Here is a 25,225-nt window from a genome sequence, read left to right as displayed (position 1 = left end):
GTTCCAAGATAAGGGCTTCATCTCAACATTGGCCTCTCCTCTCTTCTCCACTTCAGCTTCACATGTCAACTGAAGTAGCGTTAGATGGTGGGGAGTATAACCTCTACATTACTGAAACTGCATGGGTTCAAATTACAGTAATATGTTATATTATTACCGCTATCTTTCTACACCTCTATGAGTTTAAACCCTGGTCCACGGTCCCATGGCGGTTCCTACCTTTCTGCAATTATCACACCTTCCTCCCAACACACACCTCCCTTCCACTCTCTCTTCTTCATACATGTGCTGTGTGTGATGTGATATGTTAAAAACCCGCGTTTGTGAATGTGGAGGGCGAGTAGTGTTTGATTGTCTCTCTCTGGACTATCACAGCAGATTGTAACCTCACGCTGAGCATGTCCCTTTCGGAGATGAGACATCCGTTTCACTTAAACAAGTGAAGGCTTAGCTGCCATCAATGCCAGCTTTGGGAGAAGTTTACCTGTCTGCTTACGGAAAAAAGCCTCTCAAGCAAAACGCACACATATCACTCTGCTTCTAAACCTGGTGTTCTTGGACGCCCAGGCTGCCTGCATTTTAAATGTATCCCACTAAAGCCGGACTATCCAGGCTGGAGTACAGAAGTAATAAGACGTGACACTGCCCAGGGGAAAGAAAAGCAGGCCTAACAGATATAGGTAATCCTTCTCACCAAGCTAACGCCTCTTAGCCTCCCACCCCCGCTGTCACATGAACCCAGCAGGAACAGACGGGGAGGAGTGTAGGCAGGCAACCCTGATACACACAAACGCCACGTAGGCGTGTACACACACACACACACACACACACACACACACACACACAAACTCAAGTGATATAAGTGCAATACAAAGATCATAAGTGCACTACAAAGATCATCAACATACATATAAGCTCCCTCATGGCTTTCTGGAGACAAAATACAGTACAAGCGCGCACACACACACACACACACACACACAATGACACCGTGAAACATCAACACATATGCTCTCGACCACTCCCACGCAAACACACACGCACACAAAATTGCAACGGCTAGCCAGGGTGAGTTAATTCTGCCTCGATCGATGCACTAATACAAGGCTCATTTATCGCAATCATCTAGTAACAGATGATGGAAGCTATGATACAATTACCCCACTGTTTGCACAACACAAACTGGGTGTATGCCAACAATGTCTCAAAGGATTTTGAGAGATATTATCATGCATTACTGAAGGAACGATTCTGCTGCTATTACGGTCAGGTGACAGGCCATAGAAAACAAACAAACAAGAGAAGAATGGCATTTCCTTTCTCCCTGTATTGTGTAAGAATGTGCATGGAGAGCCACACATATAGCGAAGATTCAAGTTAACGAAATTTAGTAGAAGGGAGCAATTTTGTTGATATCAACAAACCTAGTGGAGCAGTTGGTACCCACAAGCTATTCAGACAGAAACCTACAGTGTGCCTCTTCTAATATATGGGATTAAGTGGGATTTATACAGGATGAGAAGCGAAATTTACATAAAAGACCAGAAGCATGAGAAACCAGTAGTTAGGGCAACAGTGTTGCACTCATGAATTCACTACTTTGAAGTTTAGAGATCCATTGTGAAATTATGTAAATTGGATGTCATTATCGTTATGTTGCTTATGGAAATATCCATGGGGCAAATGCTGGTAAATATGTACACTAACACTCATAGTATTCCTATGATGTCACATGCATTTCCTACCAATATGGCGCTTTACAATACATACAGTTCATTGGCTGTGTTTGTCATTTGATTGTAATCACCTGTTAATTTATTACAGTCACCAAGATGGCCGTGTGGTGATGTAACAGAATACTATGAATACCTGAAATAATTGTTGTGGTGTGGGCTGTAGCCAAAATATTTCATTAGCATTGGGCAAACTTAATAAATTATACACTGAACTGCTTTGCTAGGTCAATCTAGTTGTAACTACAATATTCATTGGCAAAAAATGTTTTCACGCATAGATTAGCCACTGCAGTTGCAAAGCTTACACACAGAAGCAAGCAAGCATCACTCATTACAAAACTAGAACTAACAACTGGAATGCACTGACTAGCAGTTAGGAGGGACTGTAACCCATAATTTCAATCAGTGATTGGATCAGTGATCGGCCAATCTAACTGTTAAATTAGTTAAAGACTGACGACTCTCATCAGCATCAGCGCTGCCAAATGAAATCTGGGAGAAGGCAAGGCTGCACATAAAAGGGGGAGTGTGCAGTGCAGGGAGATTGTCAGTCAGATGATCATCTTGTTGAATACAAGGAAGGATTGTGGTTTAAAAAAATTTGTGTGAAAATTCCATTCATAACTACAGTATGTTAAATGTTCAAAATAACTGAACTGTTACTTTTATCTTGAGTGTCTGATGACTGACTGACCTGAATTTGGCTCCTGATACCCACGTGTTGCACCAAGAGAAAAAACGACCCTCTCATTGGCTCTAGTGCAGCCACACAGCCCAGAGGTGACACATGTTGACAGGTGCCACAATGAACGTGGAGCTCTGTCTGTCTTTCCATTCCCCATGCTTTCTTGAAATACAGGCCTATAGATCAAATTACACAAAGTGACTGCCATTGGGGTATGTGCCTCTCTTCGCGCCCTCACCCCACCCCCATCCTGACAGCAAGGTCAACAAGGACAGTCCCTTGTTTTTTGTAGGGGCCCATCCTTTATCCCTCTGTCCCTAAATCCCTTGGCGGGATCCACCATGCTACCCCTGTCAATGTTCAAACAGGACAAATTATATCCAGAGCCACCTGAGGACAGTCCTTTTTTTTGTGGAGGCCCATCTCTTATCCCTCTGTCCCCTGATAAATATCTTATTCCTAATACCTAGATGTTTTTATTGCAAAAATGTACAAATGAAGTTAAATCCAGGATTTAGTAAGTGTTTTTTTCAGCAGTTAGTATACAACAAAAATGGCACACTACAGTAACTACAGCAAAATAACTACAGTTATTTTGACTTTATCAGATCAGGTCAGAGTGCAGGATTACTATGTACATAACAGCATCCCTGGAAGTGGGACAAATTGTGCCATGCTACTTCAGCAAGGCGGATGCTTGCAGCCTCAGAGGCCTAAACCCAGGCTTTCCAGTTGAGGAACTTTATCCCTACTCACTAGGCCATCCTGCTGGCCATAGAGGTCACATACAGCAATGTATTGACTACATTTCTGTGTTTCCTGTGCAGCATGCTGTACAATTAGTATGTAGTACACACTGTTAGTACAAAGTACATTGACAATAGCCTTGCAATGGACCAGCGACTTGTCCTTGCCTTCTGCCCAGTGTATGCTGGGATAGGCCCCAGCCCCCTGCAACCCTGAAAAGGATTAGTCAGGTAGAGAAAATGAATGAATGAATGAATGAATGAATGAATGAATGGATGAATGAATGAATGAATGAATGAATGGGACAGACAGTATGAGCTTATGGGTCAGCTGGGCACTGCTACAAACATCTTGGAGGCCTTAAAGCTTCTTGTCATAGTTGGTGTTTATTTCCTTTATGTTTACCCAATTAATCATGAGGCAAAGGTTTGCCTTCACTAGCTATGTATGGTGAGCTGTCTTTGTTGAGTTGAGTTCTTAGATCCATCATTACTCTCAGTGTCAATGTCAAGACACACTAAGCCTAACCCGAGAGCTCTCACCTGTCTGCTCTTCCACATAATTTCCTATAATATGCAGAATACATTTCATGAACTGTCCATCTCAGCAGTAAGCAGAAACTGCTCTGTCAGTGGCCCCTGTGCACCCAAGGTGTTCGTCTGAATAAAACTGAAAAGACATTTCACAGGCATATGAGCTCCTGACTATACCTCCTGATGGTTGAGAAAAATGTAATGAAGATATATTAGTATGAATTTATGCAAAAAAGTTCCAACTCAGCCTGCAGCTTGTGTGAAATGCTTTTGAGTGTCCCAGCAGCTCTAGGTCTAGGACATCCTGGATAGTGTGATTTGTTTTAAATGAGGGTGGAATCTCAACAGCTATGGCACATGATTAGGCCTGAATTGGCACATGACTGCAGGCCTTAATATAGGGCAGCCACCAGTTCAACACTCATCAAATGAGTAGGGTTTTTGCTCTTTGGGCACCTAGGTCATTTCCTACCTCTCATCCCTCATTCAACACTCTGCCCAATGTTAAGACAGTAGAAATTGTCCTTTTGCATGCCCTGCATGCCCTAAAATCCCTCTGCAGTTTTGATACAAGATGGACAAGTTCTCCTTCTAGGGCAGTGGTTCTCAACATGGGGTCCAGGGGCCACCAGGGGTCCTTGAGGGGGTTCCACGGGATCACAGCAAATTGATGAATTGTTAAACTTAACCATTCATTTGTTTACAAGTTAACACAATTAGAGAATGTAGAAGAATGACTATTTTAATCATAGTTTCACCGTTATCTCTCTACTTACAATAGTCATGGAATTCTGGACAAAATCATATCTAACAATAAAAATATTCTCAGATTTGGGATGGGGGTCCATGTCCCTAATGTATACTTTATTTTTATGGGTCCTTGATATGAAAAAGGTTGAGAATCACTGTTCTAGGGAACCACAGTCCTCCCACCCCCCACTCTGCGCTTGTCAAGTCACGACAAATAGCCCGTCATGGTGGCACACCTATGCAGATGCAGTTTATCCCTATCTTGCAATCCCTCGTTCCCGCGTACAGCCATCCATCCATCTGCCATGCTACTCTTCTAAACCTTCATACAAGACAAATTATCCTTCCGGTGCTGGATCCCGTCTGCAGACTGACAGTTGAGCTGCCTATCTGGCAAGGGCATGACAGCGTCAGCACAGAGGGCAGGGATGGGCTCGGCTGGGCCGGGCCGTCCAGAGAGGATCAAGGGGAGGTAAGTCACTGAAGCAGGAATTAATGAGCATTATAGTATTAGGTGAGAATAAGTCCCACCTTAAATCCCTTTAGGATTCCTAAACAACTCCAATGACACCTGTTACCTAGCATGGAGGGGAGCAGGGGAAGAGGAGGTTTTTGTGACAAAGCTAAACGGACACTTTGATAAGAATATTAAGTAATCAGGCGCTGAAACAAAATGGTCTACTGCAGGCTTTTGAACTTTTTTCATCACAGCTGTGTACAATATTGCCTTTTTTATTTTTTTTATTTTATCTTCAATGAAGGATGCAAAGTATTTCTACTTTTTACAGGACTATATAGCTTTTAGTCCAAGCCATCTTCAGTAGCAACAAACTGCTGTGATAGTATTCTTGGATACTAGAAAGCCATTTTAAATTAAAAAAAAGATTGGAAACTAATTTTCACCATACAAAATAAAAAAAAGTAAATAAATCTTTACTGAGTGATCAAAGGTACTGATTTCTATAGTCAATCTAAGATGATGTCATCGTACTGACAGTATTTTTAACATAGACTAGACCAGACCAATAGACTAGACTAAATCTATGATCAATCAAAATACATGTAGACTTGATGAATTATCCTTTGTTATACTATGGCCTGAGAGAATACTTGATTCTGATTGGCAGGTGGGTGTCCATTAATTTTATTTAACGTACTGGACACGTAACATCAAGTGAGGTAGTGACTTTTGGCCCCGACGTCATATATTCAAATCATTTACTGTTATGTGAACCTTGTTGGGTTTTATCCCTATAGGACATTGTGCAGCAGTCACTGAAAATGATGGTTTGAAATTACTTTACAATGACATTCACCCAGGAAAAAGGGCACGGCTTGTAAAGACCACAAATGTCAAGTCACTTAGGCCAACACACACAATTGGCCTGCACATTTCTTTAATTTAGAAACCCTTTAAAGGACATAGGGTTTCAAGGTCTTTTGGGGGTAACGCACCAAGTGCCATGACCACAATGAGCATGCAAGCAAACAAACAATCCAGAGCAAGCAGTGATTTGCCGGGCTATTTTTTAAAGGCTTAAATTAGAGTTTGCCAGCTAACCAAGAGCTTGTGATAACCTGATCCCTCACACAACAATGATGATACTGTCTTGGGGTGGTTCACTATCTGGAGTGAGCAACAACCCCATCCACTTTTTAACAATGCCTGGAAAGAACATCTCATTACATAAATAATCTCCATCCAGCTTTTCAAACACCTTGAGGTGTAAAGGAGCTTGCAACACTGTTCTGAGTCATTCATTAATTCAAGCGGAGGGGATTTCCCCTGGAAATACTATAATGTTAAGTAACCTAGTGAGACAGGAATACATAAGTAAAGTGTATTCAGTAAGGCTAGACACAAGCCATAAGATCTCTTACAGTAAAACAAGTCACTATCAAAATGTCATTCTGCGTTCCAGGTACTTCATGAAAGCCTACAAGAAGATGCATGATCTCTCAAATATGTGCCATGACCTAATTATTACTAGATCCAGTTAAAATCTAGAAATCTTGAAGATTTCTTTAAGAAATCTTGTACTCGTCCAAGGCAAACCATTAGGTCAAAATACTTTCAACTGCTTTTATGCAATTGAGCTGGATGAGGCTGGGATGGCACAAGGAAACCAAACAAATAAATCTATGAGGAACCCTAAAACTGCTACTTTAAAATTGAGAGTGAAGGCTGAATCATGATCAAAACTTTGCTTTGCCTTTGTTTGGCCTCCCTTAAGATCATCAAGTCTGTCAAACTGTCTTTTAAGTCCAGAAATTTTTATAGGACACCGAATATACCGGGGCCAACAATGCTTTGTGGATATCACATTGGCACAACATACAGTATGTGTTAAGAAATATATATTCCCTGCAAAACTTAGTAAACTGCAGACGTAATCTACCAGGTTCTAAAGTTTTAATGAAATCACTCACCAAAAATGTGTTTCATTTGTTTCATTTACTCTGTATCACCTGTGTCTATTGATTCAAGAGATCTTCCTCCTCTCACCCCACAGCAATGGATGGGGAAGTAAATTATATCGTTTGTTTGGTGAATGCTCCTGGCATGGGGTGAGAGGTAAAGCTAATACAGTATGTTGGGGATGAGGATGGGGCAAAAAGGAGGGAGGGATGGAAAGGGGGGGGGGGGGGTGGGGGGGGGGGGGGGTGCAGGGGGATAGACCTGTCTGAGAGGATACTGCTATTGAGTTGCAAACGAGCTTGTAATTAGCCCTTACACATTTGCCTGGAGGGAATTAGTGTGTGTGTGTGTGTGTGTGCCTATGCAAAGTGTGAGTGAATGTGTGTGTGTGTGTGTGTGTGTCGTTGTGTGTTTTTTAACCCATTTTCCTTACAATAGGGGTTGACGGTGATAAGCAGATAATACTAATTACTTCTCCTCCCAATTGCTTGTTAATTGTGCTTGGTGTGGATTTATACAGCGTGGTAATACCCCCCCCCCCCCCCCCCCCCCCCCCCCCCCCCCCTCCTCTCACACACACACACACACACACACACAGATGCACGCCCCCTGCTTTGCCTGTTGGCAAAATCAACAGGTCATTTTTTAAGCAGGAGGCTTCTGTTTAAGCCACTAATTAATTATGCCAAGTGGGGTTCCACCATAATGGGTCCAGCCTAACAGGCTGTGTGTGTGTGTGTGTGTGTGTGTGTGTGTGTGTACATTTGCCTGTAGTTGCAGACAGTACATGTATTATAACATACTCTCCAGTGGGTTCTTGAATCAAAAGATAAAGCATAAGATTATAGTTACACATCAAATACAATCGATGTAACTACTGGCACAAATTGTATGTAATTGAATAAAAGGCTTGAGAAACATACTTTCTCTCTACATAAACATGCTGTTGGTTTTGTTAAAATATTGTTTTTTTTAAATCATCCGCTGTCACCACTAAGGCTGCAGAACACCAGTTTTCCAGACATGAAAAGAAAAATCCAACAGTAACACTTCAATGCAATCATGACACCTGAACAAAACATTCATAACAGCTCTAGTTAAGTGTTTGTGTAATACTTTTGTCCTGTGACATAGAAGTGGAACAGTAGGTCAATTTTTTGGCAATAATTTCAAAATAAAAGTGTGCCTGAGATTGTTTTGTGTAACTGAGAGATGCAGCTGAGTATCATTGGAATAGCAGCGAAAGGAGACGCTATGCTGACAAAAACTATGGCCATGGGGCAACATCTATAAAAACTGTAGTGATCTAATAACCTTGAGCTACCCCACATTTTATAATAATCGTTGTTATGACAGGTAAAATGTCTAGGCTAGTAATTCCTCAATCTAAAATAGCATGATCAGTCATGTCAAAAGCTGTGCTTAGATGTTACAGGAAGACATCCGCACACATACATACACATGCGCACACGCACACACACACACACATCATCTGCTCACCCCATCATCATCTTATGATTCATCCTGGTCTAACGGCTTGGGAGCGCTTAAGCAGATTGCTGGTCAGTCTGCTCTCGAAGTGTTAAACAGATTGGGGTTTGGGGTCTTTTGAGCAGGGGGGGGGGGATTCCTTGTAATGATGGTGAGTGTGTGTATGTATGTGTGTGTGTGTGTGTGTGTGTGTGTGTGTGTGTGTGTGTGTGTGTGTGTGTACGCATTGGTGGTCAGTGCCGCAGAGTGTCTGAAACTTGGAAGGCTTAGATTAGCCGTGAGCATGATCTTCACTGAGCTCATTTCTCTCCTTCTGTGCCAAAGTGTGTGTGACACACACACACACACACACCTACCCCCCTTTCCATTAGCCCAATCCCACCTAGTATTTTAATCTAGATTTAGGATCTAACACGTATCAAACGCTTGCCCACTGTTCATAAAGTAATTCTATACCCTAATCACTGTCTATACCTTAAACTTGAACAGCGTCTCAGGAACTGATTAAAAAAGCATCCGCCCTGACAATGGAAGTGTTAGCAGTTTCGTATGACACTTCCACTATAACATATTTATTTTTGGACAACTGCTACAGGATCAATAGTTACTTATTTGTCAGAGATTTTTGCTAAAAATGTTGCAATGATAAAATGTCACCAGGGAGTGTTTAAATTGCAGATTAGGCAAATGGTTATCTAATATTAATTGAGATGTTCAAAAAAGTTTCTAATTTTATCAAAATTATTTTAAAGTATAAAACTGACCTACTAAATCAGCTATTAAAAAATAGGGTTAGTGGAAAACAATTTACAGTTCAACATATGGTAAACAAGTTCATTCTGATCAGATTGAAAGGGTTTCTGTTATTGTTGTATGTAGCCTATGTGTGCATATGTAATTTTCCAATTATGCAATTAATTGCATCTATAGTTGATAATTGAAAATATAAAGCACACTATGCACTGAAAAAGGTGTATTAATTATGATGATGAAAAACATGTTTGTTAGACTCAACTTAAGTTTATTTTAGATAGATGTAAAACTCCACAACACAGGGATGTGAAAGGAAAACTGACAACCTGATAACTAACAACTTAATTGTTGCAAAAGACCCCCACCTCAGTCTACTCCTCAAATCCAATCAAATATCCTAATTATTTGCAACCACACAAGCTGGGACCTCATATGTTCATATAGCTAAGCCCACAGTGTCTGGCAGGGTCATATTTGTGTTCTGCAGACAGACTGTTAGACAGAACTAAAGCCCCTTCACCTTATCTTAAACCACATGACCTCTTACCTGACTGCAACCTTTATGCAAAGCCCCATATTCACTCCAGAGACTAATCTATGTCTGCCTTGAGATGCATACTGTGGTGCAAGCTGGAGGTTTAAGTATAAATGTAAGCTTTATTAGACTAATTGAGATTGTGAATTAAATCTATAATATTACTTTCTTTATTCAGGCTCTAAATTTGATGCTGTCCACAGATGCTTGGCAAAAGTGCTATACAATAATATTTTCCCTGTATTGTAGTCAAATTAAGTGCAACATGTTTGCATTAGTAGACAGATGCTTGCAGGATCCTTAACCTGATTAATAAGAAAATTATCCTAAGACTGATTAATGAGCTACTGAGATCAGAAGGATTGAACCGGGCAGCAGATCATTAATTCCGTGTCCTGGAGTTGCTCTGCCGCGCATCGATGTCTAGAGACGTTTTCAATATGTCTTGGCCTGGCAAGAGGTCATGGAGGATAGCCTAAGGTCCAGCCATGTCTGTTTTAATTACAAGGGTATTAGTTTGTCGGGGATCGCTGTGGATTCTTAGCTGCTTCGCGTCCCAAAATGTCCTATCGGTCAAATGGAGAGGCGCATGTGATACAGGTTTTCATGATCTGGGCACGGCGACGTTACACCACGGAATCCAAACCTTATTAAACTAAAATATAAAAATTAACTTAGTGTGGGATAAAGGCCTAGGTTTTCAAAGTTTCACTCATTTCTAGGCAGATTGGCTACTACATCAAACTTTATTTTTGGATTTTGCCTGAATGCGTTTTGGATTTTGCCTGCTGGTCAAAAGCTCTGAGTTGTTTAGCTCTTTTACTACACATTTACTCAGACTCATCCATCTCCTCCTGAGGTAGGCCTACATTTCCACCACATCCAAGCAATTAAGTAAGCTATCCTTGCTTGTTTGCTCTTGCAATCATCCTTCCAGTCAATGTGTCCTCAGGCTAAGCCAAACAAGCTGATCAGCCAGTCACCTCTGTACACACCACCCCCCACTAAGAGGCTAATGGCCGGGACATATAATCCTTCTCAAAACAACTACAGAGATGCTAATTGTATCTAGCTATAAATACAGGTTGACTCCTGGTGCTGTTTCTTTACTCGTCCCAACTCTAGGAACCTGGATCTGCCGCCGCAGCGCATTGGCTTATCTGAAACAAACTGCCCGAATACCAGGAAAGGCTGAATTACATAAGGAACTCACACCAATTAGGTTTTGTAAGCAGCGTTTAAGTGTCGACAAACGTGGCACCATTTCATAAAATCAACACGGCACACTGCACCGCGGACGCACGGAGCTTTACGCGCGGTTGGATACGTTAATCCAATGCGCCTTGTGAACATTTACCAGCCGATGACCAAAGAGCACAGTCTTCACTGAGCTACTAAGAAGCGACAAGGAAAGATGTTCCCACTGCCGATGTTCACACCGGAGCAGGTCGCTCGGGTGTGCGAGAACCTGGAGGAGACCGGGGACATCGAGCGCCTCGGCCGGTTCCTCTGGTCCCTGCCCGCCGCCGTCCCTGGCTCTGCGGGGGAAGCGCTAAACCGACAAGAGTCTGTGATGCGAGCGAGAGCGCTGGTCGCCTTCCACGGTGGGAACTTTGAGGCTCTTTACCAGATCCTCCAGAGTCACCGTTTTACACGCGAGTCTCACGCCAAACTCCAGGACCTGTGGCTGGACGCGCACTACCGAGAGGCGGAGAGGCTCCGGGGGCGGCCGCTGGGGCCGGTGGAGAAGTACCGGATCCGCAAGAAGTTCCCCCTGCCCCGCACCATCTGGGACGGCGAGCAGAAGACGCACTGCTTTAAGGTAAATCATCCCGTAGAGTCTAGCCTCGTTTCTGTCATATACTGCAAAGTATTTCTTTCAAAGTAACGGAACAGAATAGATTTCATGGTGTAATATTATTTTATTCACATGTCCACTGGTGGACTGAACAAAAATATAAACGCAACACTTTTGGTTTTGCTCCCATTTTTCATGAGTTGAAATAAAAGATCTAAGACTTTTTCTATGCACACAAAAGGCTTATTTCTTTCAAATTTTGCTCACAAATTTGTTTAAATCCGTGTTAGTGAGCACTTCTCCTTTGCCAAGATAATCCATCCACCTGACGTGTGGCATATCAAGATGCTGATTAAACAGCATGAATATTGCACAGGTATGCCTTGGGCTGGTCACAATAAAAGGCCACTCTAAAATGTGCAGTTTTATCTTGAAAAAAGACATTTATTAGGCACTGAACTATGGATCTCACATGACTAGGGCTACAGATATGCATTTTTTGAAAACCAGTCAGTATCTGGTGTGACCACCATTTGCCTCATGCAGTGCGACACATCTCCTTCACATAGAGTTGATCAGGTTGTTGATTGTGGGCTGTGGAGTGTTGGTCCACTCCTCTTCAATGGCTGTGTGAAGTTGCTGGATGTTGGCAGGAAGTGGAACACGCTGTCGTACACGCTGATCCAGAGCGTCCCAAACATGCTCAATGGGTGACATGTCTGGTGAGTACGCAGGCCATGCAAGAACTGGGATGTTTTCAGCTTCCAGGAATTGTGTACAGATCCTTGCAACATGGGGCCGTGCATTATCATGCTGCAACATGAGCTCTGGTGGACATTCCTGCAGTCAGCATGCCAATTGCACGCTCCCTCAAAACTTGCGACATCTGTGGCATTGTGTTGTGTGATAAAACTGCACATTTTAGAGTGGCCTTTTATTGTGACCAGCCCAAGGCACACCTGTGCAATAATCATATTGTTTAATCAGCATCTTGATATGCCACACCTATCAGGTGGATGGATTATCTTGGCAAAGGAGAAGTGCTCACTAACACGGATTTAAACAAATTTGCAAACAAAATTTGAGAGAAATAAGCCTTTTGTGTGCATAGAAAGTCTTAGATCTTTTATTTCAACTCATGAAAAATGGGACCAAAAACAAAAGTGTTGCGTTTATATTTTTGTTCAGTATAGTAGAGAGACCATCCGGGTTCACGCCTCGTTCCTCCTGCTGAAGTGTCCTTGAGCAAGAATCCCTACCAGAAGAAATAAATTCCCTTGGACTCGCATTGTCAGATGGCAACTTGACAGGAGAAACTTCACCCCCAGTTGATATTTCAAAAAATTCAGTTTAACCTGTGTGCTGTATCAAGCAGCCTGCTCTCTGAGCTCTTAAGGTGATAATGGTATAAGAGTCCGGTGATCCCTTTGCCTTCAGCCCTGAGCCCCGGTTAAAGCACCTTATGCATGGTGTCCTATTGCAAGGTCAGAGATCTCATACAGGTCAGGAGAGTTGTTTCTGTAAGGTGATCAGGATATGTCTGCTTTGAGACACTATTATCTAAGGTTAGACAAACAGTTTATCTAGCTTTCCCAGATGCCGAAAGACAACTTGATTTTTATTCACTCTAGTCTGTAGATCCGCAAATGAGAATACAATCACATATTTTTTTTTTTTACACTTCATGTCATTTTCACATATTGTTTTTCTTCATATTCTCATATTCCTCTCATTTGTTAGATATCTCGATATTTTTTTAATATCACTTTTCACTTTTTTTCATGCTACATATGTCTCACATTACTTTGTCTCAGTAAATTCTGTTGCTACTACTTTTTTTTTTTTTTAAGTAAGTCTTACACATCATTTTTCTCAGAGTGATGCCATTTTGCACACCCTCATAGTACTGTAATGTACTTTTTTCATACTTTCATCCATACATGTCTACTTAATACGTTGTAGTGTTGAATTTGTCAGCTGGGTATGTTAACATAGCCTCCATTTTCTCAATTTTTATATATAATATTTTTGTTTGCTGTAACCTTTTACTATTTGCTGCTGCAGCGGCCAAATTTCCACACAGGGATCATTCAAGTTGCATCTTATCTTAATTGCCACTCCTCTCCTTTCAGTAAAACATGAACACCACTCTAACTAGCTGTGGCAGCTCGGAACACATAAGTCAAGGTGGCCTGCAGGTACATGAGCCAACAATCTGCTGTCCAGCAGCCACAGCTAAGAGCCATTCATCCCAGTTTTAAGAGCTCAGACGAACATGCTCAGTGCGTCACATGCAGACTGCTGTTCAGCCTGAGGAATATATGACCCAGTCACTTAGATATACTGCGAGGCTTCTCCTGTTAGGGGCAACCAGTATCACTAAGCTGGCGTTTAGTTTACACAGGCAAAAGTATTCTTCCTCTCACACTGTAGTGAACCACAATTTGATTTGATGATCCAAAAACATAGCACAGATTGAAAGCATGTTTCAACTTGCCATCTCCCTCCTGTGGCAGAGTGAAGTAATGTTCACGAGTATTGTTAATCTTTAATTCTAAACCTCAGGAGGGATCGTCTCTCCAGTATTAAGCCCCTTAACATGATCCAATTTACTGGATATACATTGTTATGTATACCTCTGATGTAGATTATGATCACCACACTATTTATAAATCCAGTTTAATACGATTACACTCGGCATCACATGAGATTGTCAATAAGATTATTCTTAGCATTGTTTAATAGGATGACATCAAAACGGCACTAACCACATCGCTGTGCCGCCATATGGTGTCATTTCAAAATGCTATGCATCCATTATCAGGGGGGAAAAGGTTTAATTGCTCAAAACTTAAGAAAAAGAGGTGAATCCATGCTAAAAAATATTAGTAATTTGAAGGCAAAGTTCTTAAAATCACTAATGAATTACATTACATACTGGGATACTTAAACCAAGCATGGGAGACTAAATATTCCCTATTTCCATGTGTTCTCCAGGAAAGAACTCGCAGTTTGCTGAGAGAGTGGTACCTCCAAGACCCGTACCCCAACCCGTCCAGGAAACGGCACCTGGCCCAGGCCACGGGACTCACACCCACACAGGTCGGCAACTGGTTCAAGAACCGGCGCCAGAGAGACCGGGCCGCATCGGCAAAGAACAGGTACGTCGAGAATTACTAATGATGATATCGCTTAATAAGGTAATGTTAGATTAGAGTGACTCCATACTGAGTGAGTAGTGAGTACAGTAATTGAAACTTAGAGCTGGTGCAAGTATGGTAGAATTGCAAAGCAGAAAGCAACACTATTACATAAAGGATAAATAAAGTATCTGTCTATTGATTATGAGTAAAAGGGTGAAAGAGAAAGACAATCAGCCTCATCACGACTCAGATTTGCTGCCACTGCTGACTCAAAAGCAGGATGGAGTTTGCATTATACAAACATTTGCAGAGCTGCTGTGGAGGCAAAAATAATTTCATTAGTTGAGTTAAATGTCAGTGGGTGGGTGGAGCCAAAGAACTACAGTTTTTCTAGTCAAATAAATGTTAGACTGAAGCCCAGTGAAAAAGGCAAGAGGTAAGAGAGGATTTAGCTAATATTTTGAACCCTATAGCTATCTAGGTAAGCTAGTTAGTTAGTCTGCTGGCCTTCTAAGATCATGAATGAATGAATGAAAAAATAAGTCATTTCCATATTTTATTCATATTTTGACCAAGCTTCCTTCATTACCATTCAGGTTTGCCTGTTAGTGAATTTGTGCTCCAAAAATCTATGGTTCTTTGTGTCTGCCCATTGAGGTTTAACTAACCAATGAGATTATTTCGAGAAATACTTGTATTTCAAACTCCAATCCATGACTCAGAACCTTACTCTCGTCTCCTCCCCCTCCACCCAGACTGCAGCAGGATCCTTCCCTCCTGACTTCGGAGAGCTCCCCCAACGGTTCCCTTCAGGAGCGCCGCCACCACCCCCACTTGCTGCCTGCGTCCCCTCGCCACCTGGGCAGCCCCGAGGCCAGTGACTGTAGCAGCGGGACAGAGCGCAGAGGAACGGGGGCCTCCACCCCGGAGATCTCCGTCAGCAGCGACAGCGAGTTCGAGCCTTGAGGAGACGGATTCTCTGACTTTCTCGCTCCCTGAGGCCAGAGCTTTGCCCGTCATCAGCATCACAGATGAAAGACACGGATGAATTAGACAATCTCAAACTATCTGTGGCTGTGGACATACTGGAGGTTCTCAACTGGAGGGTGAAGCCACTTGATGTGGTTGTTAGTGGACATTGTAAGGGAATGAAATACAAAAACAATATGCACTTAAAAAAAGCATCATGGCACATAATCTTGACTGTTATATAAAACAAAGCTGAATTAGCTTCCCACTGACTATGGTACTAACTCTGCCCTGTAGATAGGCAAATATCCTACGGGTACTTCTACATCGATAACAGTGTTTTACAAATTCTCAGGCAAAGTATTTATAGAAATGCCCACGGTCTTTAGATAACTTGAATATTGATATTGTATGTTTTGATACTGGTTTCAACATATTTTGGAGTAGATGATTTTCTAATAGTTATTATGTAAGTTACATAATATGTTTGTTATTGACAATCGCTCAGACACACCCTGTGAATGAACAATGCCTTGAGTAGGCTACTGCTGTAAGCGATCATTGGTGAAACTACAATGACCAAAAATATATGATTTCCATTCAACACACTTCACTGCCTTAAAGAGGAACTAAGGGCATCACTCTTTTACAATGCAATACCCAACATCATCACAAGTTTAAATAGACTTTACCTTGTTCAACTTACTTTCACAACAATGTAATAATCTATGCACATGTGCTGCTGTAAATCCAAAACTTCTGTTCTTATACCAACTGTGTTGTACCTGTTCATCTCTCCTTGGACGACTGTTTGAAATACTTCAAGGCTTTTTCAGATGCTCCTCAGCTGCCCCAACGATGAATCCCTGCTGGAGCCGAAAACAGAAAAGATAAAAACACCTCAAGGATTGATGAAAAGGGGAGAATGTGAAGCACTACTCGGTCTTAACTCAATGTGCCTATTACATTTGAGAACAGTGAGACCTGGTCGGATATGATTGTGTCCTCATGTCAAAACAAGGCCTGCTACTGTTTCCTGTCTTACTTTATACCCATCATCAATTAAACATTACACATCACTGCATTTCATTGAAAAGATGTATTTTGTAAACGTTTTATGTAAATAAATGAACCTATTTTTATCCAAACTCATTTTGGCTCAGTCTTTTTTTTCGGCCATGTAACGTTAGCCTGTTCAAACGGCCAACAGACAGCTGTTAGCTAAAACCTAAAACCTAAAACCTAAACCTGGGGCTTTTTTTTTGCCTTCAAAATAATTAATGCTGGGGCAGTCAGCTTTAATCTTCCCTTTTCAACAAATCACGAACGGCATGTCTATTAAATCCGTACCCCCAGTTTCTTCGGTAATGTTTTGAAGACTTCTCATGTCGGTTGAAGCAGTTTTGGTGAAGTTTTTAGCCGTTGGAAAGCTGCGCCAATTTATGTTGGGCTACTAGAAAGGTAGGGAGGGGTGAGGGGGGTTTCAGATTGATTTAGTAGACGTTTTTACCATGTATTAATACCTATAGTGAGTTAAAGATTCATAGAAAGTCCAGTTACAAACTTTATCAGACTGCTGCTATTCAAATGCCTCATTCAGAAACGTTAAATCGGCTAAAGCATTCCTTACCTGTCTTCCCCCGCCCTTTCCGTAAAATGGGCGTCGTCATACTCACTTTCTGTAACCCAGCCCATCCTTGAAGCAGTTGCAAGAGGAGTTCTTCCTATCTGCCAGTTTTGTCACCAACATTCATGTAGTCTATTATAAATAACCTGCAATTGGTTATTTCTTCATTGAATCCCTATCCTGACCGGAGGGACTAGCTTGAGGTGTTGTATAGCATCGTTTGACCATGGACAGCGAGGGAAGGAAGGTCGTGGTCTGTGATAATGGGACGGGGGTAAGTCTAATAATACTAACGTTACTCAAAATTGTTAGTATTACACTATTCAGTAGTATTAGTATTACCTTCTGCCGTGGGTAAATTGTCCAATCGATACTTTCTGTCATGTCAAGTGTTATCTCTAATGTATGATACTCTCCATGTCACCTACAAACTCATTTGACAGTTTAAGCCATTGCATTCAAAACTACACCTGGTATAGGCTATTTAATAGGCCTATCTGTGTTTTATTATTATTTTGGTGTTGTTTTTTAATTCATAATGACTGTACGAAGGAGTAGGCTTTGCTTCTGGATCATTTTGTGGTAACTAGGTTGCAGCAGTTGAAGGAGGCCAGGGTGTGAATCTGTGTGCATAGCGCATACTGATCCCACATCTGTCTGGACTTGTCACTCTGCCTCTTATGTGCACACACACTCACACACAGCCATAAATGGTTGTGATGCTTTGAAGTGAGCTAACATTGGATGAGAACCAGGAAGAGGAACATTTTAAGTGCTCAGGTGCTAAAAACCTCTTGAGCTGCCCATCAATGCTGCACTGTATTGTTCAAATTTTGATATTTAGGCATCCGTACTGTAGTTTCTCAAAGGAACAAAATGGACAAATATGAGGTGTAAACCATACCTGTAAGCTTCAACTGGTTGTAGCCTATTTTGCCGTCACCTGTAGCCTCTGCTTGGTATGCATTGCACAGCCCCAGGCTAAGGAATGTGTGCATAGCCAAAAAGACAAGTTGAGACCTTACAAAGAGTAGTCATGGCAGGCAGAGAGGTAAATAGATAACACACAATCACATGCCATTTAAAAAGGTCATGTAATTGGTGTATTGGCTTTTTATAACACCACATTTCAGTAATTTAGATGCACTTTTTTACTGAAGTATTGCATAGACTTTTGCAAATGCAGTGCAGTGAAATCAGATGTGGTATGATAAATAGAAGCCAATCTGTATCATTATAATACACTCTGTGTTGTAGTATGATAATATAACATATATCGTGGGAGTTTTTCCTTGTTCTCACTGAGTAATGTGGACATTGTGAAGCCCTTTGACACTGTAACTGTGATTAAGGGCTGTACAAGTAAACATAAGATAAGATTATGCTCTGACAACAGTTGACATTAGTGAGAACGTGTTCTGCCGCAATCAGTTTCAGTTTCAGTGTAACACACGAAAAGCAGAACTTTATTCCATCAAAATCTCTCATGTTTGATTCTCATATTGTTCCCCAGTTTGTCAAATGCGGCTTTGCTGGATCCAACTTCCCAGAGCACATCTTCCCTGCCATGGTGGGTCGACCGATCATTCGATCCACCACCAAAGTGGGCAACATCGAGATAAAGGTGAGGTCAGTTTTCCCCCTGTATAAGGTTGACACCATCAAATAAAAGCAAAGCCCGCTCACTCAGCTGCTTCGACACCCTGCTTTGTTTCCCGCACACTTACTGAACTCGAGTCGGCGGTTAAAGTGATTCTGAGTCTGACAGCGTTCAGGTTGTGATCAGGGAGAATTCAACAGAATAAAACATGAAACGGTTTTTCATAAAATTTTCAAGAGCACCATTTCATAAAAGTCTTTCATGCCTGGCTTTGCATAATGTGAATTAATCATGTACTGCATGCTGAGCGTACAGTATAGTGAACACGCTCATCTTTATCAGTTACTCCATGATGGATTTCCTTCTCCCACCAAATCTGTTGTGAATTAGTTTTGGCAATGGATACATGATGACAGCAACAACATCAACAAGGATAACAACAATATGATATAATATCAATGTAGTTGCAAGCATCCATACACTGCAATATGAGTTTATGTCTAAGGGAGATGCTTGTCTGGTAAGGCTGGACACACACTACAAGACTTCTTCAGCTAATTAAACACCTGACCTTCCCCTGATCCTTCGGGCCTTCTTACCTCTGAGATCATATGCTTTAAAGTGTCTTAGAGCCGTACACCTGTCGGCTTCCTGAGACATAGTTAAGTTCATATGGTCATGTGACCTAAGCGGTCATCTAACAGCAGCACTTGTACAGGCTGAGGTCAAGCAGATCATTCAGACTTTTTACCCCCGTAATCCCTGCAGGACTTCACTGTGCACAGGCGTTTTGTGGGGCAAGACTTCAAGAAAAAACGGCACTCTCGCCAAAATAGAAACTGTGAGGACAAGGGCAGGTTCCCCTTTTTTTGCCTTCATTTGATTTGGCTAGCTGACAGTAGAGAGAGTCAGGAAAGAGAGAGGAGAATGACATGCGACACAGATCCCAGGCCCGAGCATCACCAAAGAGCGTCCCTTTCTTTCTTTTTACAAAGAACATTTCACATTTCACACATATTTTCACAGAGATCCTATCCTGTTATAGGTGAGGATGATGGTCAGCAAAACATTTATGGAAAATATAAATAATAACAATAATAATAATAATAAGATTTTATTTATGTAGCACTTTTAGAAACAAATGTTACAAAGTGATTCACAAACAAATCAAAGCAAAAGGTGATAAAAGCAAAGTGAAGATAAAACATAAAACCATAGTCACACCAAGTTAAAATAAAAATAAAATGTCAGATAAAACAAGTTACATTAAAATAAATAAATAAAATAAAATAAAACACAAATACATGAGAGTAGAGTGATTATAGAAAGGCCTTCCGATAAAAATACATTTTCAGGAGTGTTTTAAAGGAAGGCAAAAGGAAAAATAAATGCACAAAAACCTGATAGAAGGACAAGCTGCTGTCCCTTCGCCCCGCACCTTATAAGCTACTCCTCTAGAACGACTAAAATCCCCTTTACCCAGGACTTGATGGTGGGGGACGAGGCCAGCGAGTGCCGCTCCATGCTGGAGGTTTCCTACCCCATGGATAACGGCATGGTGCGCTCCTGGGAAGACATGCTCCACCTGTGGGACTACACCTTCGGTGCTGACCGCCTGGACATCAACCCCCCAGACTGTAAGGTACAGCCGGGCATAAAGTTTTACCATCCTGGGGAATCATTTGTAGTCACACTTCATAAAAACCTATTCTTCTAAAAACAGTGTGAAGAAACTCCTGCACACGGTCTTGTTTATTTGCAGAAAATAGATTTGAGAAAATACATACAACCTTTCAGTCTTGTGACGTTGGAAAGGAAAGTCCGCCTCAGATGAAGACGTACATGACAAAGGTTACAAGACCAAAATGTTGTATGCATTTTCTCATTTTTTAAATTGCATATAAAAGAGACAGTAGGCAGGACTTTCCTTGAACATTAAATAGGCTGCCCAGTCTTCTATGGACCTGTTGCCTGTTTTAATGTTTGACATGTCTGCCAAAAACTAATAATTTTTATTTGAGCTCAGTGCATATGGCGACTTGGAAAAGCAGTATAACCAAAATCCATAACACTGCAAAAATAACATGCACCGACTCAATTGTATTCTGTTTTTTGCTCTATATTTTAATATTAAAGTCTCTTGTCTTGCTGTATATTGCAATATTTGTATTTATTTTTTACCTGCACAAGGTGCTGCTGACTGAGCCGCCCATGAACCCCACCAAGAACCGAGAGAAGATCACAGAGGTCATGTTCGAGAAATACCAGTTCCACGGCATCTATGTGGCAATTCAGGCTGTGCTCACTCTGTACGCCCAGGGTGAGATGACTGTACAGTGGATTGAATCCGTTTTTACATTTTTACACTGTCATCTTAGGTACTGAGGCGATGCTGTTGTTTCAGTGTTGTGCTCATAGACACTTCAACAGGACATATGGTCGTTGTGGAAATCAAATTTCTTCATTCAACCCCAGTGTTCTGTCTATTTGCCCTATGAAACCTGTATTCATTGATGGATGGATTGATTGTTTAGTTATTGGAAAGATGTTGGAAACTACTCTAGTGGGAACTGATCCTGTCTACAGGTCTGCTGACCGGTGTGGTCGTCGACTCGGGGGATGGTGTTACCCACATCTGTCCCGTGTACGAGGGTTTCTCTTTACCCCACCTCACACGCAGGCTGGACATTGCAGGACGTGACATCACCCGCTACCTCATTAAGGTGAGAGCCGTGACACCCCTCAGTCCAATATTTGGGATGTAGGGCCTGAATATTGGACTTAACAGAAGAGTTTTCTAGGGGGGAAGTGGGAAAAAATGGAAAAATAGGCCATACTATTGGAAAAACTACAGAGCCTTTAGCAGCATATGGGGGAAAATGCCAAAAATAAACAGTTCGGTTAGATCTACTATAGATTCTGATTTGGGATGTTTAGGTACAGTCTCATCAGAATTATTTTTGCAGTATCCCTTCTTTTAATCCCAGTTTTAACCATTCTTTTTTCATCTTCCCTCCATCAGCTCCTGCTGCTACGAGGTTACGCCTTCAACCATTCGGCTGACTTTGAGACGGTGCGCATGCTGAAGGAGAAGCTGTGCTACGTGGGATACAACATCGAGCAGGAGCAGCGCCTGGCCACAGAGACCACCGTCCTGGTGGAGTCATACATGGTATGGTAGAGAGCACTAATGTATTTGAATGGAAATTTATTGTGGTTTAGTATACTTACAAGTTAGTATAATGTACTCAGCTTATCTGGCACTGAGTGAATTTTCCTAACTTGTCTACTCCAACCATGAGATACTCCAAGTCGGTCACTAAAACACTAATAATTATTTTCTTTTGTATTAGTTGTCTGAAATGCTTTAAAAAAATAGGTAGTACTGTAGTTTTTAAAGTAATAATCCTTGACATATTTACATAAATAAATGTCCCAACACCAACTGATAAAACACAGTAGTGATTCAACCCACTTCAGGAAAGAAACTCAAACTGCAGCACAGTACTGGACACACTGTTTGATTGACAGATGATTTCTGGGAAGTGCAGTGCAGAAACACCACAGCAGTGAGCACCAAAGATGTCACCAGAATAAAAAAAAAGAAAGAGACAGATCTTGTGGATTTCCACTCGTAACTTTTCTCTTCTCTGGTGCAGCTCCCTGACGGCCGGCAGGTGCTGGTGGGTGGCGAGAGGTTTGGCGCTCCTGAAGCTCTGTTCCAGCCTCACCTCATCAACGTGGAGGGAGCAGGAGTGGCCGAGCTGCTGTTCAACACCATCCAGGCTGCCGACATCGACCTCAGGTCCGACTCTCCTCACTGAGCTCCTTACTAAATGCCTTACATGTAAATGTAAACGTTAGAGGATGAATGTCATGCTGCTTGTAGATTGGGTCACATGGGGACGCACAGCACTTTTTTCATCCTCTCATGAAGACGACGTAATTATAGAAGATAGACAGGGGATGTAAACAAACAAAATATATATTTGAACAGATAACTGCAGGGAGCGCTACAGGTATTACTACCAGTCAAACATTTGGACACACCACATTTTTCTTTATTTTTACTATTTTCCACATTTTAGAATAATAGTAAAGACATCAAAACTATGAAATAACACAGATGGAATTATGCAGTGACCAAAAAAGTGTTAAACAAGTCAAAGCTATCTTATATTTTAGATTCTTTAAAGTAGCCGCCCTTTGCCTTGATGGAAAGGCAAAGGCTTTGGAAAGAAATTCATACATAGGCATCAACTTCACTGTTTATATTTGTCTAAGAAACAAATTTCAAGCATTTAAGCATAAGCCTTTAGATCAAAATGGCTTTAAGAGAATGAAAAACATTCAATCAGGTGTGTCCAAACTTGTGACTGGTAGTGTATATTACTAGACACTCTCTTGGAATTATGACCACCAATATAGTATATGTGGCATAAAAAATCCAAGTCCAGGCACTAGTGTGGATTTTGATACGTGTAGGTGCTGATTTTAATGTTCTAGCCCCCTCTAATCAAGCCTTTTTATTATTGTAATCCACACAAAATGCGTAATTTTGCCTTCCACCCTCTGTTTTCCTGCGCAGGGCCGACTTCTATAAGCACATTGTGCTGTCAGGAGGAACCACCATGTACCCCGGCCTTCCCTCCAGACTGGAGAGAGAGATCAAGCAGCTCTACCTGGAGAGAGTGCTGAACGGAGACACTCAGAAACTATCAGTAAGAGCTTTTTCAAGAGTATTCACGGCATTTCTGCTTTATCGGCTGGTATACAGTGGAGATGGACAGGAAAAATAGGGGGGGGGGTTATAGGGCATGACATACAACATATGAGTCAGCTTCAGATTCATGCTGTTGTGAGTCCATGTATGCACGTTGACTCACAGAGTTACACAACTGTTAACACAATAACTTTCTATTAACGTAATAAACCATCAAGGCAGCAACAGTTTACAGCTAATAGTGTCATAATCTGTATCATAATCCATAATGTTGACATAATACATTTCCCATTAATGTGATAAAAGTTACCTATCATTAATGTAATAACTTTTTTTCTGTTAACATAACTACTACATTATTGTTTTTTGTTTTTGCACTGACAGGAAGGTTGACATTTTTGAAATATCAGCCCATTACAGTGATCATCTAAGATCTTTTACATACATATTCATCTCTTTTTCAGATGTAGTTGTAGACCATAATTAATGACCAAATTTGTGAATTGGTAACAGTTATGTATTGAATTTTGACTATTATTAGATCAGTTCAGTTATTACCTTTTTGAAACCTGAAAATTTCAACCTTCTCTGTTGTAATAAAACCCAATTATGTTAACAGGAAAAACAGTTAGTACATTACAGGTAGGTCACTTTTATTACAATAATGGGATTTGCTTTTTAGGTTAAGAGGATTATTACACTATTACCTGAAAATTCGTATTATTACGTTGATGTTTTATTACATTAAAGGAAAGTTTTTTCATTAGCAGTTGTAACAGGCGTTTTATCTGTAGCTCTAACACAAAGAAACAGAGATACGAAGACACAGTTATGCACATACCCACATGCACACCCAAATACATGCACGAGCACATAAAGGAGGGAATGTAGGTGTTATGCTCTGTGTTTTAATGGCATCTACATCTCGGACTCCTCCTCCCCTCTCCTTCCCTCCCCCTCTGTAGAAGTTTAAGATCCGTATCGAGGATCCTCCCCGGCGTAAACACATGGTGTTCCTGGGCGGCGCTGTGCTGGCCAACATCATGAAAGACAAGGACTCGTTCTGGCTGAGCAGGGCGGAGTACCTGGAGAAAGGCCTGGGGGTGCTGGACAAACTGGGGGGCGGGGTCAGATAAGAACATCAATGTCCAATAAAAAATCAAAACAGCTTCCTATAGCCAATCAAATGGGACTCCTGGAGTAGATCTACACCCTTATCGTGCCAATCAAAGAATGCATTGGACTCTTTTTTTTTGTGCTAAAGGCTAATGGAACTAATGAGGGAAAATGTGTTAGTGCATGCTGGAAAAACATCACTGACTGAGTTGAAAAAATGTGAAATGTTATGTAATTGCGGCACATGACTATAGACCTGTCAAACAAGCCATTAGGTTTGTAAAGTGGAACACAGTGGTTTGCTCTATTCTTCTCATTTCCACCAATCTATTACACAGATAGACCTTGAGAAAAGATTTAGATCACATAGTAACAGCATGCAGTTGTTTTGTCTCGTTATTGTTTTGCATTCTGACAATATAAACTCTTTTATCGGTCAAATGTAAGGTGGTTTTATAAGGAGTGTCTGACATGCTATTAAATGAATTTTATCATAAATGCTAATTAGGTTTTGTTCTTAGTGAGTGCACAAAGTGAGCATTGCTGTATTTGATTGAGAGTCAAAAACTCAAAAACATTGTTACAGAAACCAAACATGAA

General features: G+C 41.3%; 2 protein-coding genes across 2 annotated transcripts; both read left to right on the top strand.

Moving 5' to 3' along the window:
- The first annotated feature begins 11,063 nt into the window (after nt 1–11,063).
- six7 (SIX homeobox 7) lies at nt 11,064–15,556 on the top strand. Its single transcript, XM_071918053.1, has 3 exons — nt 11,064–11,471; nt 14,445–14,608; nt 15,346–15,556. The coding sequence occupies exons 1-3, from the start codon at nt 11,064–11,066 to the stop codon at nt 15,554–15,556; spliced, it is 783 nt and encodes a 260-aa protein (XP_071774154.1).
- Nucleotides 15,557–17,261: 1,705 nt separating this feature from the next.
- On the top strand, nt 17,262–25,225 carry LOC139926336 (actin-related protein 2). The gene is made up of 9 exons (XM_071918036.2): nt 17,262–17,460; nt 18,700–18,810; nt 20,270–20,428; nt 20,977–21,106; nt 21,373–21,509; nt 21,809–21,958; nt 22,446–22,591; nt 23,375–23,507; nt 24,475–25,225. Exons 1-9 carry the CDS (start codon nt 17,413–17,415, stop codon nt 24,643–24,645), a joined length of 1,185 nt encoding a protein of 394 aa, XP_071774137.1. The 5' UTR covers nt 17,262–17,412; the 3' UTR covers nt 24,646–25,225.

Source organism: Centroberyx gerrardi, chromosome 23, assembly GCF_048128805.1.
Source record: "Centroberyx gerrardi isolate f3 chromosome 23, fCenGer3.hap1.cur.20231027, whole genome shotgun sequence".
Taxonomy (NCBI): domain Eukaryota; kingdom Metazoa; phylum Chordata; class Actinopteri; order Beryciformes; family Berycidae; genus Centroberyx; species Centroberyx gerrardi.
The sequence above is the reverse complement of the archived record's forward strand: the minus strand, read 5'-3'. Positions and strand labels throughout refer to the sequence as shown.